General features: G+C 38.0%; 1 protein-coding gene across 2 annotated transcripts in view; it reads left to right on the top strand.

The window, feature by feature from the left end:
- FAT1 (FAT atypical cadherin 1) overlaps positions 1 to 16,326 on the top strand; it is a 117,394-nt gene that overhangs the window by 56,209 nt on the left and 44,859 nt on the right. For both annotated transcript variants that reach the window (XM_079909288.1, XM_079909289.1), the window contains exon 4: positions 14,664 to 14,725. In XM_079909288.1, coding sequence (XP_079765414.1) covers positions 14,664 to 14,725 — 62 coding nt within the window. The remainder of the gene's footprint in view (positions 1 to 14,663; positions 14,726 to 16,326) is intronic.

Raw genomic sequence — 16,326 nt, forward strand, 5'->3', positions numbered from 1 at the left:
AGTGTCTTTTTAGTCATTGTTATCAATTCGAACTTTTGAGGCCTGATATGTAACTTAAAACTGGCATATAATTTTCAAGTGTTCACTTGGGGCTTGTATGTGCTTTAGAAAAGACCACACTTTTATTCCCTTACCTCTGTGTTGGTATTTTCCAGGTTTTGGACACAAAGCAAGTATTGCTCTTTATTTTAAAAGTTTTATTGAAGTGTAATTGACATATAATAAATTGCACATAGTTAAAGGCTGCAATTTAATGAGTTTTCACATAGCTATCCAACACTGAAACCATCACCACAGTCAAGCAGTGAACCTACCTGTTGCTCCCCAAAGTTTTGCCATGCCTCTCTGTATCCCCTCCCCGATACTGCTCTCTGCTCCCACCCCCAGGCAACCACGCATCTGCTTTCGGTCACTGTGTATTAGTTTGTGCTCCCTAAAATTTTCTACAATTAGACTCACAGAGTGTATACTATTTTTTTTTTTTTTTTGGTAAAGATTTTTACACTCAGCATATTTACTCTGAGATTCATGTACGAAGTGAGTACCAGAGCCCATTGAAATAATTCATACCAGCCAATTCTAAACCTGCTCGTGCTGAGTCACCTTGTCCTTTCTGTGGAAACCACAGGAAAGGCTCTGGTGCATGCTTTCTCCTTGCTCCTTCAGCCTCCTGACCGACCCCAGTGCAGGCTCGTGTGGCCCTGTGCGGTGCGCATGGCATGCCCTCTTATCTCGGGTGTTGTGAATAAGAAACTGTCTTTTCAGTGACAGTGGTCTCCTGATCTGGTGGCCTCACCATTCTTTAATAATAAAACCTACATTTTAAAACACTTTGGGGAAACTACTATTTGTCATTTCTTTTACTCATATCCAAACAAGAATACATTATTTTTTCTTTTTACATGGGTAGTAGCATACTGTATACAGTGATAAACATCTTGGGTTTTTCCCTTAACAGTATTATTAGTATTAGAGGCTGTGCCTTAGAAAAATTACCACATTATTATAAGAATATAGGTACATATCCATGTACCTGTCACCACCCATTTCACCGATCCACTGATTTTATATTGTCTAGTAAATTTTTTTTTTTATCTTCTCATTCATTGAGGTAGATCTTCCTGTGTGGGAACAAATACTCTGAGAAATTTTTATGGGTAAAAATAAATTCATCAGAAATGTGTATTAAGTAGAGGCATGCTTTTTGAATATATGAGTATGTTTGTGGATGTGATTTCCGTGTGTCTGCGTGAGCATCTTCAAAGGGTTTAGCTTCTTTCGACAACTGTTGAATCTGTTTCCATCTACTTGAAATTTTAAATGGTTTAAAAACTTTATTGAGGCTGTTTCAGCTTACTGTTTTCTTAGCTTTTCCTTTATCAATTCTGTAGAGTTAAAATTTCATATATTTTGGAGGCTGATCTTTACTCTAAATCTCTTCTCATTATCGGATCTGGAGCATGTTGCACTGTTGGAATCTTGTGAGCCACACTGGTTCTCTCTCTTTGGGCTGATTTCCAAAGGCTGTCTCATGCCTGTCACCTTTGAGAGTTGAGTTTGAAGGAGACAGCCAAAGAGGGAACCAGCAAACCTTGGCTTTCCCTCTTTTGCTACTCTTCTGTGCTATTTCTGGTCTTTCTTTTACCACTCTTCCAGTCTTGACCTCACTTTTAGATCAGGTTGGAATAAAACTTTCTCCCAGAGCCAGAAGGGCAGTGACACATGTAGCTTATTATGCACGTTGCACTTTATGTATTAAAGCAACCTCACATACTTAGTCTTTACAAGAAACCCTGTGAGACGAGTAGAGATTACAAATGCCAAGAGTCTGCTGTCTTCCCCATTTTTCAAGTAATTATATGACTTCAGAGAGAGGTGAAGGCCACCCGAGGTCAGAGCCAGAAGGACGCGGGTTTCATAACTGCTACCTCTGGGTGCAGGATCCCACATTCACTTGATTTGCTTTTGGGTTTGTGATGTAAATGTGGTTTGGGATCTGGTTTTTCTTACCTTCTCTGTTTTTTGTGTTAAGGAATTTCTGAATTATATGATGGTTGCTTTTTAGGCTAATCTTATTTCTAGTGATATTTTCAGACCAAAAAGCACGAAGCTTGTAAGTAACACTAAGTGTTTAAACTTAGTCTTATTAACCGTGTACTGCAAGGATCATTAAACGTTTTCTGTGAAGGGCCAGGTATGAAATATTTTAGCCTTTGCAGGTCATACAGCCTCTGTCACAGCCACTCAGCTCTGTCACTGTAGAGCGAAAGCAGCCCTAGACAACATGGAAATGAATGAGTATGGCTGTGTGCCAATAAAACTTTATTTATGGACGTTGTAATTTGAATTTCATACACTTTTCATGTGTCACAATATATTCTTTTGTTTTTTTTCTGGTCATTTAAGAATATAAAAGCTGTTCTTAGCTTGTAAGCCATACAAAATCAGGTTGGCAGTAGTTTTCTCACCCCTGATATAGTGATGTCTTTACTAGTTGGGCTGGTTCAATTGTTGATTTATTTCTGAGGTGGTAGACTATTTAATATTCCTGAAGTAAAAATTAAATTTATTTCCCATTGCTCTAAGCAGTGAATACTTAAAAAAGATGAGAGCTGTGTTTTGCTTCTCCAGGTTATTAAAATTATTCTTTAAAGAATAGTAGTAGAACATTAGTTACCAAGGTTGAAATATGAGAAAAGATTTATTTTCTTTCATTTGTTTACATGTAGGATTATTTTATGTTCAGCATAAGAAATGTTTTTTAATTGCAGATAGAGTGATATATATGTATATATATATAAAATATATACATACATACATATACATATATATGTAGTAATCCCTAAAGCATGGGAAAGTCATAAAATGCTGTAGTAGCTAATAGGTATACTGGGTAACCATCCATCTTCTAGTCCACTATCACATTACAACTACTTTTTTCTCAATCAAAGTAAATGGCATTTTATTGTGGCTGGAACGGAGGCTGAACAAAGTGCAATAGGAAATAGCTATAGCTGCAAACAACTTCCAAGGGTTTCCGGTAACATTTGATAGCTGCACAGGAAGGAAATGAAGGGCCAGTCGCTTTACAATGGCAGGAATTCATTTTAAAAAAAAAAAGTTTACTCATTTGTAGTCTTTTCCCAAATATATGCAAATATTAAGGAAGACTCTATAGATCTTTCTACCTGTTCCTCCTGCTTATTTTTTATTTTACCGTGAAGTATGTTATCCTTAAAGTCTAAAAGAAGTCAAGTTTTATGCACTGCTTTTTCTGCACACGTTAAAATAGATGATATGCTTTTTCTCCGAAAATCTGTTAACCTTGAATCCTTAGGTTAAATTCTTTCAAGGGGTATTCTGTTTTTTTTAATGTTGCTGAATATCATTTGCTAAAATTATTTTAAGTACCAGTATTTTAAGATTTTGCATTTAAGTGCCGAAGTGAGATTAGCCTTTTTTGTCAACATGATGTTAACTTTATAAAATGGGTTGGGTTTCTTCCCCTCCCTATCTCTGCTATATCTGACATTTATAGGAATGTTGAAGGCAATTCCTGGTAAATTGCATTTGGCTTTTGCTCTTACGTTTATCTTATGTTTCAGTGCCATCCATTTTCAATGAGAAACAGCTAGTTAAGACAGAATTAAAACCAGAAGAGAAGTCTGGAGATTTCAGGGTGCAGATTCTTTCTCAGCCACTGCTTGTGTGACTTTAGACTGGTCATTTGATTCATTCTTTTAGGGTTTTCCGTGGGACTCTGAAAGTTTGAACTAAATGAGTTCTGAGCGCCCTTCCAGCCTTGACAGTGTATGAATAGAATTCCATTTTTGGCTCCAAGCCTAATCCTGCCGGCACCAGGACTGCAGTGACAAACAATAGCTGTTCAAATGGCGGCAGCTGCCCAGAGAACTCCAGACAGGCTGTAGTTAAATGCAGTCTTGGAACACCACCTAAATAAAGACAGCGCAGTACTGCAGAGGATCGCTGAGCTCATGGTCTAAAGCTCCAAGGGGATGGCCGTTGAGTGATAACTACAGGAAAAATTGGAAGTTTGCTCTTGGCCTACAAGGCAATCTGTATTTTTAGATGCGAGCCGGTGGGTAGCAGGGCCCACCTCCCTGCCTGTCTTTCCAGGTCTGCTCTGCCTTTTCACTGCGGCGCTCGTCTTGCCTGTTCTGTGGACATTCAGTCCTGGCTCAATCCTGGCTCAGGTCCTGGAGGGTCAGGACAGAACCAAGCATGATACGGAGTATGTGATTACTGCTTAATATGTATTCTCCAGTTGACTGATTTTAAAAATTAGCGAAATTCATGATTTCCGTTTCACCTGTTGTAAGAGGAGTCTTAGAAGTTTGAACAGGAAAACAATGTCCTTGGTTTAGTTTCTGTCCCTCCTCCTCCTGTGGTATCCTCTATCTAGCCACTGTCCAGACCTCAGGACTTCAGCTGTGCTCTTTGTAAATTACAGTAAACAGGCTTGTTCTGAGAACATTTTCACTTTATTAAAGCCGGTTAGGTACAGACCTGTAGAATAGAATGTCCCATGAAAAAGTATTTGTCATGTGCTACATGGAATTCTACAGTTAATGTCTCCTGCTTTCCTGTCTCACTGTCTTTTGCTTGCTTTAATACTTTATTTTAAAAATTAGAATAATTAACAGTTACTACTAATAATTACTAATATATTGCCTCCTTTATTTTCCATACATTTGATGAGTCTCTGTAGTTCTGTGATAGCTTCACCAACTCAAAGCAGGCTGTATTTCAATAATGCATCATGGAAATTTAAAAAAAAATTAGGAGTCTGAAGTTTAGAATACATATCCCATAAATTTCTAAAACTTTTTTTTTGCGGTATGCGGGCCTCTCAGTGTTGTGGCCTCTCCCGTTGCGGAGCACAGGCTCTGGACGCGCAGGCTCAGCGGCCATGGCTCACGGGCCCAGCCGCTCCGCGGCATGTGGGATCTTCCCGGACCGGGGCACGAACCTGTGTCCCCTGCATCGGTAGGCGGACTCTCAACCACTGCGCCACCAGGGAAGCCCTCTAAAACATTTTTAACTTCTGGCCTCTTATAGCTTCTATATTTATTTTATATAGTTTGTTAATTTTTGATAGTAGGCATTTTGCTTTTTTTTGGTTTATTTTTTGTTTTAAGCTTGTATGTAAGAGGAATGAGAGGTCATCATGGCTAAAATAGAAAGGATTGTTTTGGCCAATGTAGGGTGAACACAGGTAAATTATTCTGACTAAAGAGAATATTTTATTGAGTAAATTATTTCTTGAAAACTATTTTTTTAATTATTGTTATTGTACCCTGAGGCCCATGTTGCTTGTTGAATAAACTCTTAAAAGAACAGAGAGAAATTGTTTAGGTTTGTTCAGAATAGAAGGGTCTTTTCTATCATGGTCATTAGTTGAAACAACTTGTGATTAATTGTGACTTTGTATTTTATAGGCATTAAACTAGTATTTATACTTATTGTTCATCAGATTACTAAAAAATATTTTTTCTTACTTCATTCTATTATGGAAGAGGAAAGAGTATGAGAGATAATATATTTAAAAATACAACTGAGGTACAATTTGGGGCATATTTTATGTATTATATAAAAATAAGATTTAGTTCATTTGTGGTTCTCAGCCGGAGATGTTCAAGAGGTCCTCCCAGAGGTGAGACAGCCTGTTTCTCCTTCCTTTTGAGGAAAAGCATATAATGAACTTGGATAATCTGGAGCATTTGGCACTTTCCTACCCCAAATTATCTTTGGGCAGACATTTTTTTAATCCTCTGCCTTTTAATTTGTCTTGTATATAGAATGATACCCTATATAAAGTCATAAGACATTTCAAATGAAGACAGTAATAAAACATAGAAAATAAGATGAGTGGTTATCTTTAGATTATGCAATTATTTGCCATTCTTACCTAATTCTTCTTTTTTTGGTATTTTTTCAGTACTTTTGTTTGCTATTCCAATAAAAAGGTGTATTAATTTTCTAAGGCTATTGTAACAAATTTCCACACATTGGGTGGCTTAAAAAAAAGAAAAGAAATTTATTCTCTCACTGTTCTAAAGACCGTACGTTCAAAATCACAATCCCTTTAGAGTCTCTAATGAAGAATCCTTCTGGTGCCTCCTGGCATTTCTTGGCTTGTGGCAGCATTGCTCCAGTCTCTGCCTCCACCTTCCCTACTTCTGGGTATTTCAAACCTCTCTCTGTGTTTTTCTCTTAAAAGGATACTTATTGATTTTAGGGCCCATCATAAATTTAGGGTGATCTCATCTTGAGATCTTGAGAGGCTGTTTTTCCAAATAAGGTCCTAGTCACAGGTTTCAGGTTGGACGTATCTTTTGGAGAGAGGCCACCATTCAACATACTACAAAAGGCATTTCCAAAAAGAAGGGAAATACGCTGTTAAATGGAAACTGCCGTTTAGATCATTTTGTTTTACGTTGGAAAGGCTACATTTCACTTCCGGTCTAGGGGGATTTAATGATTTGGGTCAGTAGTTGCAGATTTGTCAGGAAAATTCTGGGAGATGTTTTAGGCTTAAGTAACTTCAGAGCAGTTGGAATCTTCACGTGGACTCTCATGGCCATTTCTTTGAAGTAGCATTTCTGCAACGTTAATTATGGTTCTTAAGTACTGTTTCTCTCTCCTAAATCCCTAGTCTTATTAACGTTTTTCTGTATCTCAAGTGGTGTTTTTGAGAAATGAATAATATACTTTGTTCCAGAATATGGCCAGTGGTGATAATTACAGTGACTAAAAGCAATTCTGTGTTTAGGAAATTATTAAAATATTTAGTAATTTAAATTAAATTAAAATTTAATTAATTAATTGGGCATGGATTTTTTTTTTTTCTTCTATTTTTGTGAGCTCTTGGCCCAAGGTGGTGGGCGTGGGATGGATTGCCACATCACCTGGGAACCTCTGAAATTGTGTAAGCTGGGTCCTCACGGATGGAGGTCCTGATGCAGTGGCTCTGATGTGGGGGTGGGAACGTGGGTTTAGCTATCATTCCTCGTGATTCTGGTGCTCACTTCTGGTTGTAAATGGCTGCAGCCACAGAGACTTCTGAACACTTTCTTTGGTAAGAATTCAACTCTAGTTCCAATTGTGCGGCTGACTCTGACCTTCAGGAATTAATTTAACATTCCTGGACCATATTTCCTTGTTTTTAAAAAAATATTTATGTATGTATGTATGTATGGCTGCGCTGGGTCTTCGTTGCTGCATGCGGGCTTTCTCTAGTTGTGGCAAGAGGGGCTACTCTTCGTTGCGGTGCATGGGCTTCTCTTGTTGCGGAGCATGGGCTCTAGGCATGCGGGCTTCAGTAGTTGTGGCACGTGGGCTCAGTAGTTGTGGCTCATGGGCTCTAGAGCACAGGCTCAGTAGTTGTGGTGCACGGGCTTAGTTGCTTCGTGGCATGTGGGATCTTCCCAGACCAAGTGAACCCGTGTCCCCTGCACTGGCAGGTGGATTCTTAACCACTGCGCCACCAAGGAAACCCCCCTTGTTTTTTAAAGTTCAGGATTTGGGTTAGAAGATTTTAAAAGACCTTCTGGCTCTAGCAAACTTCGTTTTTACAGTGAGAGGACACTTTAGAATGTATGGTACATTTCATTAAAATTTAGTTTCAAAAACATTTTAGAAAAAATTGTAAGAGGTATGCCACTGTAACGTTTCTAAGAAGTTTTATTTTTTACATACACGGCCGGATGCTTCAGAGTTTTTAGAAAATCATTTGAGACTTTCCAGCTTGAGATTAGTGTTCAACCAGTAAATGTTTCTGTATCCTTTCACGCTGACCTTTAAAATATTTTAATGTTTAAATTTCTTTAAATAATATACTTGTTAATATAGAATTGTATGACATAAAAAGTGAAGGTGCCCTCCTCTTTACCTTTCTTCTTTGGCCCACCTGTTCCCAGGAGTAACTACAGGTAATAATTTGGGGTTTAACCTTTTATGAAGGTGTGTACGCATATTACACATCATATATGTGTATGTATGTATAGTCTTTGGGGGTTTTATAGTACTTGTCTAAAAGTTGCTTGAGCAATATGTTTCACAGTGTCCTCACTGGGATGTTACAGGTGTTTTATTGTAAGGTCTTTGATGTTGCTGATTACTAAAGCACACTCAATGTCCTGGGGACAAGCCCTGCTAAAGTAAGGCTTGAATGTAGAAAGATGGAAATGGAATTTCCAGATCACGGTAGTAACAACTATTGAAGAAATTACGCTGTCCACACTGAAAACACCTAAGACTTTAAATACTCCCTTTACCACCAACTGTGCCACCATTGAAAGTTCTTAAACTTAGTGAAGAACAGAATAGATTCAAGTGTTTCAGAAAAATCAGTGGGGAAAACAGTTGAAAATAATACACCCAAAGTGCATGCTTACAGTCAAGGCTTAGTCAGAATAGGGCTGTGATTAATAAAACATTGTGAAAAAGATACAGAGGTACAAGGGCTGTTTCCTTAAGGAAATTGTATGCTTTTGAGGACAAGGGCCTTGTCTTGGCTTTTATATGTGTGTCTCAGAAGGACATATTTGGGGAAGACATTCTATAAAATAAGTTGAATAGCATAGTACAGACTGAACAAGTGGGTGATTTTGAGCTAGCGAACTTTATGACATCATTATTGCTTATAAACATACATTTCATTAATTTTTGGTTTTAGCAAGAGTTCACCAAAAGCAAAAATGTACATTGGTAAAATCATGATTCTTGAAAAGTCATTGTTAAACACAGAGACTCTTGATTTTTAGGTGTTCACATGCATCTGTAAACTGATAAAAGCAAACCAGGCTTCCTCATCACCAGCTGAGCCCAGTGAGGAGACTAGTAAGAGGGAGGGGGCAGGAGGAAGGGGGCTTTGTTGGAGCAGTATCAGTGTGTCAAAATCTTGGAAATTTTTGCTTTTTTCATTGTTAGATGCTTACAAAATTTGGATTTTGGTAACAAATACATTTGCTGTTGAAATACTGCTTCAAATTTTAACCACAGGAAAAGATTCTGACTATTGTGATGTTAAAGTTTGGGGTTTTGACATATATAATTTGAAATTGGAGACTCTCCAAAGGAGTAGAGATGATTTGTGACAATTTGAATTATTTAAATTAATTTAAAAATTCAGCCTTTCGGACACACTAGCTACATTTCCAGTGCTCGGTGGCCACGGATGCTGGGGGCTACCATATCAGACAGTGCCGATTGTAGAACTTGTCCATCATTGCAGAAAGTTCTGTGGGATGGTGCTTCTCTGGCACATATGATGCTATAGTTCATGCATTACTATAAAATAAGCAAAAGGATAAGAAGGCCAAAGTTGTTGCAGGGGTTAGACAAAAATAATCAGAGTAATGGGAAATGTTAATTATGTGAGCAAACTTTTGTTTTCTTCCTTGATCTTTCCCCTTCCTCTGCTTATTTTCAAGTAGAATAGTTGGAAAATGATTCAAAGTAAATTTCCTGCCAAGCAAGGTGAACACATGACCGCGCAACTTTTTTTTTTTTTTAGAGCCAGGACCTTTTCTTTCACAGTTTTGGTTCTTCAAAAACTGCAGATTGCAAGTTATTTTCTCTCTCAGTGCAGTTGGACCTTAATCCTACTCAGAAATCCTTTTTTTTTTTCTTCTCCAGCTGCCATCTAGTTTCATTCATAGTGCTGACGTTTCAAACCCTTTCTTCCAGAACCAAAGCCTTCCGTCCCTCCTTGGCTTCTCTCATTCTTCATGTGGCTTTCAGGCTCCGGTGCTCTGTGTTTACTGAACTCCCGTCTCACCCCTTTGCTCGATGACGTTGAGTAAGCAACTTAATCTCTGAGCCTGTAAAAATATTAATTCATTTATTATGGTACAGATATTGCCATATATATACACATGTGGATTGAATGAGATAATACATTTAAATCTCATAGCACAATACCTGAGCATTTAGTAAGCCAAACAACAATTAGAGATGAGCTCATCTGAGGCATTAGTTGACTTTTGCTTTAGAGCAAACCATCCTAATACTCAGCGGCTTAAAGCAACCACCATGATTTAGTTGAAGATTCTGCTGGGCAGTTCTGATCTTGGCCAGGCTTGGCTGCTCTTTCATGTAGTGCTGGTCTCATTTGGCTGGTTGGCTTGAGGTTGGCTGGTCCCGGATGGCCCCACTCACATATTGGCTGGTGGGTTGGTTGTCTCTTGGAACAACAGAGATGACCGGACATCATCCAAGCAAGTTCAAACTTCTTGGAATCCAGAGCCCTCAGCAAGGACCTGTGCTCTTTTCTATATGTGCCCTACATTCTCATCTACCTCACTGTTTCTTGAATGTAGTCTTTGCCTTCTGGACCTTGTTTCTTGAAAACAAGAGTCAGTCTTAATCATCTCTGCGTTCTGAGTGGACAGCACAAAATAGTTGAATGAATGCGTAAATACAGTTTTGCCGATGTGGACTATTTCGTTATCTTCACCTACTAATCCCGTAAGTTCACCTTTACGTGCCGCCTACCTCGTGAAGTCCATTTGATCTCTTGAACTTTGGGAAGTTTGGAGGTGGTTTTTGGTATTGATTTATAAGAAATGTCGAATATTAAAATCTTACATTAAAGCTTTATAGTTAATCTAACATTCTGTCTTAAATGGAGTCTTCTCTAAGTGCTATAGTGGCATTGAAAAGCTGTAAATAGTTTTTTAATGATGTTCATAAAAACAAGAAAGTTTGATTTCTTAGTTCTACATACATTTATGGGGCAAACTGGTAATTGTGAATTGGTGAGAAGAAGCCGTATTTGCTCACTCAGTCCACTTACATTTATAATGGTATTGGTCTACAGAAAGGATTGTTTTTTTAGGGCAAGGAAGTTTTTTGTCTTCATTTCTGTTTTTAATTTAACAGAGCTCAGGAGAAAAGAAAGATAAAGTTGTTACAAGAGGCAGCACTTGCATATGCTTTTTTCTGCCTTCGCCCACTCTATTTTACTCTCTAACTTGCTTTTTTGGACCTATTAAATGACTAATGATGAACATTGCCAGCTTTCTTTTTTCTTAAACTTCGTGTAAGTCACAGTGGAGAGTTTTTGGAGAGTTGAAATATCATGATGCAGTAAATTATGCAGTGTGGTGTGATGGGGAGTGGGGAAGAATTCCCCAGTCCTCTCATCTGGGCCTCAGGAAAACTAAATTCGAATCCTGGCTCGGACAGTGACTTACTGGTGAATTGGAACAAGTTAATTTATCTTTGGCTCAGGTAGCTGAGTTTGGTAATCTTAAAGGTTTCTCTCCATTTCTGAAATACTGTGCTGTTTCAGTTAAGTATAGCTCCTTCTGGAACTTAGTAATAAACATTACAGGTGAGCACCAGTGTTTAAAATGAAAGAAGTGGATACACTAATTAGATATTCAGTACCTACAGGGTCAATAACATGTATATAGAAAAGGTACCCTTTGGATTCATTTTTGAAAATAGGTGTTTGTGAGGCAGGCGCGGTGGAAGGATTAGCAGGATGGAGATGTGCAGAAATTACAGAGGTGAAAGTGGCTGTGAAATGCATCATGAATTCTAGAGCTTGTACTATGCGGTACTTGGGTAGCATTTCCACTGTGTTCCCCTCCCGGTGCAGTTGACTGTACCTCCAGAGCGCATCCACGGTTTTCCTAGTATGTGCCTGCTTCATTAGGACATTTTGTTTTCTCTTTGGGGTTCATTTTGTATGGAAATTCCACAGGAAGCACTTGTTTTCCCCTTCTCTTAGGAGCTGTACCACCTCACGCCATCCCCATAGGACATACGTGCACTGCCCCTCCCTGGTGATGGTGTTCAGGACCAGAAAACTGTGACACTTGTGACAGGATTCCTTTTGGTACAAGTGTGTGAATCTAGGAAGAAAGGTCTTTTTTTTTTTTCAGTCTGAATTATCTTTCATGTTCATGAGATCTTACCTGTAACTTAAATTGCAGTAGCCACGTGAGGCTCGTGGCTGCTGTACTGGTTAGTTCACATCTGGATCTTTATCTTCCCTCGTGGTTACAGTCACTCATTACATACACCCTGTTAGCCTGCGGAATGGTCTCCTCCTCGTAAAAGAAATTCCTTTCCTGGTCTGCTTCCTGCCCCCCCTGGCTCTCACTTGATCTTCTCTTCCAAGCTTCTCTGAAGTACTTGGAGGAGAGACTTTCTCCTTAAATTTCTCTGCCTGTGGCCTCTGGGACACCTGCTTCCCTTCCAGCCTTTGCTCCTTAGGCTTCCTCATGGCTTTCTAAACACTCATGGCCCCTACTTTGATAAGATTGGCCCACCCTTTATTTTTTGGTAGGCCCACCATTCACCATTCTTCATACTCTCTTCTGTACTTGGGGTATAACTAAGTCTGTCTCTGCCTCTGTTGACTTCCCTGCACGTCACATCTGTGCCTCTAAATGTCTGTTGGACGTCACCATCACCTGGACCATCTGTCACAGTGCTTGACACATCTTACCTGTAAATATATGTTAAATGGTTTTCTGTTAGCTCCTATATAAGCTATAAATTTGTATCATTTCCAAGTTCAGTGTAGTTTACGTGCCTCTCTTCCTCCAATGCATATTTAAAATTCTGTTCTTTTATGGTTTTAAGAAATTCATGTGTTCACACATTTAAGTGTTTCTTTAGGATAACAGAGATATAACAATATAACCAAGATATACAGGAAAGGCAGAGTCTCATGGACTTTGAAGGATACAAAAAAAGACTTTTAAAGGAGTGCTGTGGGGTGATGTTATGATAAAGCAAATGAAAGAGCTTGGGAGGCCCCGCAGCAGAACCCCAGGCTAGGCCTGTCATGGGAACCCTCAGAAGTGATGTTTAAGCTGAGAGGTGGAGGAGTGTGTAGGAGTAGCTGGGCACAAAAAAAAAATGGATAAAAAGGAACATTAGGATTCATTGCATTTGAATGGAATTAATATTCCATTTGAGTTAAGAGAGAATTAATTTTAAGTATAGAGAGCATGCAAATAACTCCAAACCTAGGAGATGGTCAGGTTTGCTTTTTGTCTTTATATTGAATTGATAATACAGATGTAAGTCCATCCTTTTTAGCAGTCTGGTGTGCTATAAGGAAACTGTAAAGTGAGGAAATTGTATTTGCTAACGGGTATTTATTTATTTGCTACAGATACTTATTTGCTAACAGATATCCCTGCAATGAATGATTATGTTCTGCAGAGCAGAACCCTATCTTGCTGTGAACATGCCAAGCTGTGGCCTAACAGCAAGTTTTTGATGGGTACATGAGGACAATTAGATGGGACTAATCACAGCAATTTCCTGTCATTCTTGAACTGCTTAAAACGACAATCAGAAAGGGTGGTAAACTTTTGACAGGAAAAAAAAAAAAGAGATTAACTTTAAAAGGTTTTCGACTAATGAAAATCAAGCTTGTGCCACAGTAAGCCACATTTTCACACCATTAAGCATTGTGAAGCATTTTCCTTGAACCTCTTTTAATCTATAAGTACGGTTTTGGAAAAACCCCAGATTCTAGCTTACAATATAGTCTTCTGTTGTCCTTATTACAAAGAGAGTGTTGCTTCATTGAATGGTGGGGAAGATAATGTTAATGTAGATTCTTAGTGACTATTTAAGAAAAGAAAAACTTTGAATTAAATGAAAACATAAGTCTTTCATGTCCAAATTTAGGGAAACATTTTGAATAGCCTTTAATTGGTAGTTTTGTGAAATTAGTTAGGCTAATAGAAAATCAATTAGAATGATAAAATCTGTTCTTAAATATGAGTTATTTGAGGTATTTCTCTGTGGAAAACCACAGAAAGCTGGGCAGGAGAAGGATTAGTCCTAGCGGTGATTTGCCACATAAAGGCCTCAGAATCACTCAGTTTGCACCTGTCCGTTATCAACACAGGTTGCAGAGGTTATTTTAGTGGTTGGGGGAATTTTGTTTTTAATTTCTGTGAAGTACAAGAATATATTTCATCAGTTTTAATGGCCTTCTAGGTTCCAACATATGTTGGTAGTTTAGCAGTTGTTGAAGCTCTAGAGAGAGATTTAAACTATAGCTATTCTAGTTTGATAGAAAAATCAAGGAAATAAAGAATATGGGGTTTCTTTGAGGATCATTTCTTCCTTTTTGGGGAAATTAAATGATTGTTATTTGAGCAGTATTACCTGGAAAATCACAATACTTTTTATAACAGTTCTTTATTTTTGAGGGTAGACGACCCAAAGATAATAAATCATAGTCAACATTATATTTTCCAGTGGTCCTTTTTAATACAGTTACAGAAGTTTTTTCTGAAAATTCTTAATCATCTCTGCAGCAGTCACAGCGGATATGGATGAGGTTGAAATCTTGGATAACTTCATCCCACTTTTTAAAAATCTTTTCTGACAAAATGTATGTTGAAACTACTAAACAAATTTTTTAAATGTAACTGATTTGAGTTTTTCTGTTTTCTTAATACTTCTGTCATTTATCTAATGTTTTTAAGCATCATTAAAATGAGAAGGTATAATTAACCCTACCTGGATTAATAATTTTTTCCTCTTCAGAATAAGTTAGGCATTTGCTCAAACTTCTACACTCAGTGTGTGGTTTCAGTTACAGTAGTTTGTAATTACCTTTATTTTTTGAGGATTCATGAACTGCTATCATTTTATAGGTCTCATCACGACTACATCCAGGAAACTAGACCGCGAGCAGCAAGGTGAACACATATTAGAAGTAAGCATTTCTTAATTTTTGATAATTTTAAAAATCTCGTAATCATAAATAATTTGGGAAAGAGCAATCTTACTCATATTATCTAGTAATTCAGAGCTGCTGCTATTTTGTTATATCACCTTATGGTCATTAATAAAAAGGAAAATAAAGAAAACGTTGTGACTGTAGTTCAGGTCTGCTTTACACCCCTGTCAACCCCCAGAAGATAAACAGATGCCAAAATATCCAAGGCAGCAGGTTATGAACAGTGGCCTCCTGCTGCGGCTCCCTCACCCTGATTAGAACTGCACTACACACCTGCTAATTGTCCGCCTCACTCCGGAGCCCTCTCTTCTCAATGAATATCAAAGGCTGGGTGGGAGCAGGTATAAGATACTTAGGACTTGGAAGATGATATTAAGATATTGATAGGAAATAAGATTCGTTTACATATCATGTATGTTTCTCTGTAGCCCTTTTGTGGTAATTTATTTGAGGGCCCGTGTTGGCATTGATTTGACTGTCTTAAAGAAGAGAGTATTTTTAGTATAATGTTAAAAGCTCTGTCGCCCGGCTGCTACTTATGGAACCCAAACGGAGGAAACGATTTGACGAATGCTACAAAGCGTAGTACTTGGTTGTATTTCTCTTTAATTTTTCTTTTTTCTAACGATCACATGAAAACTGATCAAAAGGAAATGTTTTGAGAGGTTAAAATTAAAATAGTAATTATAATTTTGTTTCATTTTGAGAGTTTGGGAAGGCAAATCACGTGCTTTAATTAAAGCGGCTACTTTACTTAAGTACTCTTGACAAGTACCATGAAGATACATTCATTCCCACTTTTATAAACAACAGAATTTGCACCTGCCAAGCTTCAGAAAGAACATAGTTCCACAGAAAACTTAAGTCTACTTTAATGTTTTTAGCATTTCATTAATTCACTTGGGATGACGTGGTGAGGGGAGTAACTACGGCCGTCCCTTTTAATGTGCACACTGAACTGAAAATGAACATTGGATCTGAGGGTGAAATGGTTTCTCATGCATTCAGAAGCATTCACCAGCATAACCCTCAAGAATCTCAGATCTTCATTCCTAAAATGAATACATGAATAATCTACTTAGAATAAAAGTTACTTTACATTTCTTTTACTGAAAATCTCATTTAATAAGTTGGTCTTAAATTTAAATGTTTATGTTCACCCTACCAAACATGGGAATCTTCTGTACAAGAAAAGAGAGAGCCAGGCAAAATAAAATGATAATTGCTAGTATTAAAAGGCCTGCTACTTAGCATGTATTTTAATCGGATGATTTAACTTATTTTATTGACGAAGCTTAAAAATGACAGTTTTTAAATGCAGTATGTGAAGATTTTATTTTTAAGCATGTACAAGAGGACTCTAAATATTTAAAAGCAAAATCTTCATGTATCTCTTCCTTCGCTTAAAAATACTGAGTTTTTGAGAGCTTAACGTTTACAGTTAGGGCGTGTGAGGAAGAGGGGTGACGGGTAAGGAGAGAGCGAGGGCTCAGAGCCGGTGCTTTCCTAGCCCCTGGCCTCCCCCCGGCCTGCCCCCAGTCCCTTTGTGAAAATGGAGAGGTTGCCCTGCCCCCTCA

Source organism: Stenella coeruleoalba (assembly GCF_951394435.1).
Source record: "Stenella coeruleoalba genome assembly, chromosome: 21".
In the NCBI taxonomy this organism is placed as follows: Eukaryota; Metazoa; Chordata; class Mammalia; order Artiodactyla; family Delphinidae; genus Stenella; species Stenella coeruleoalba.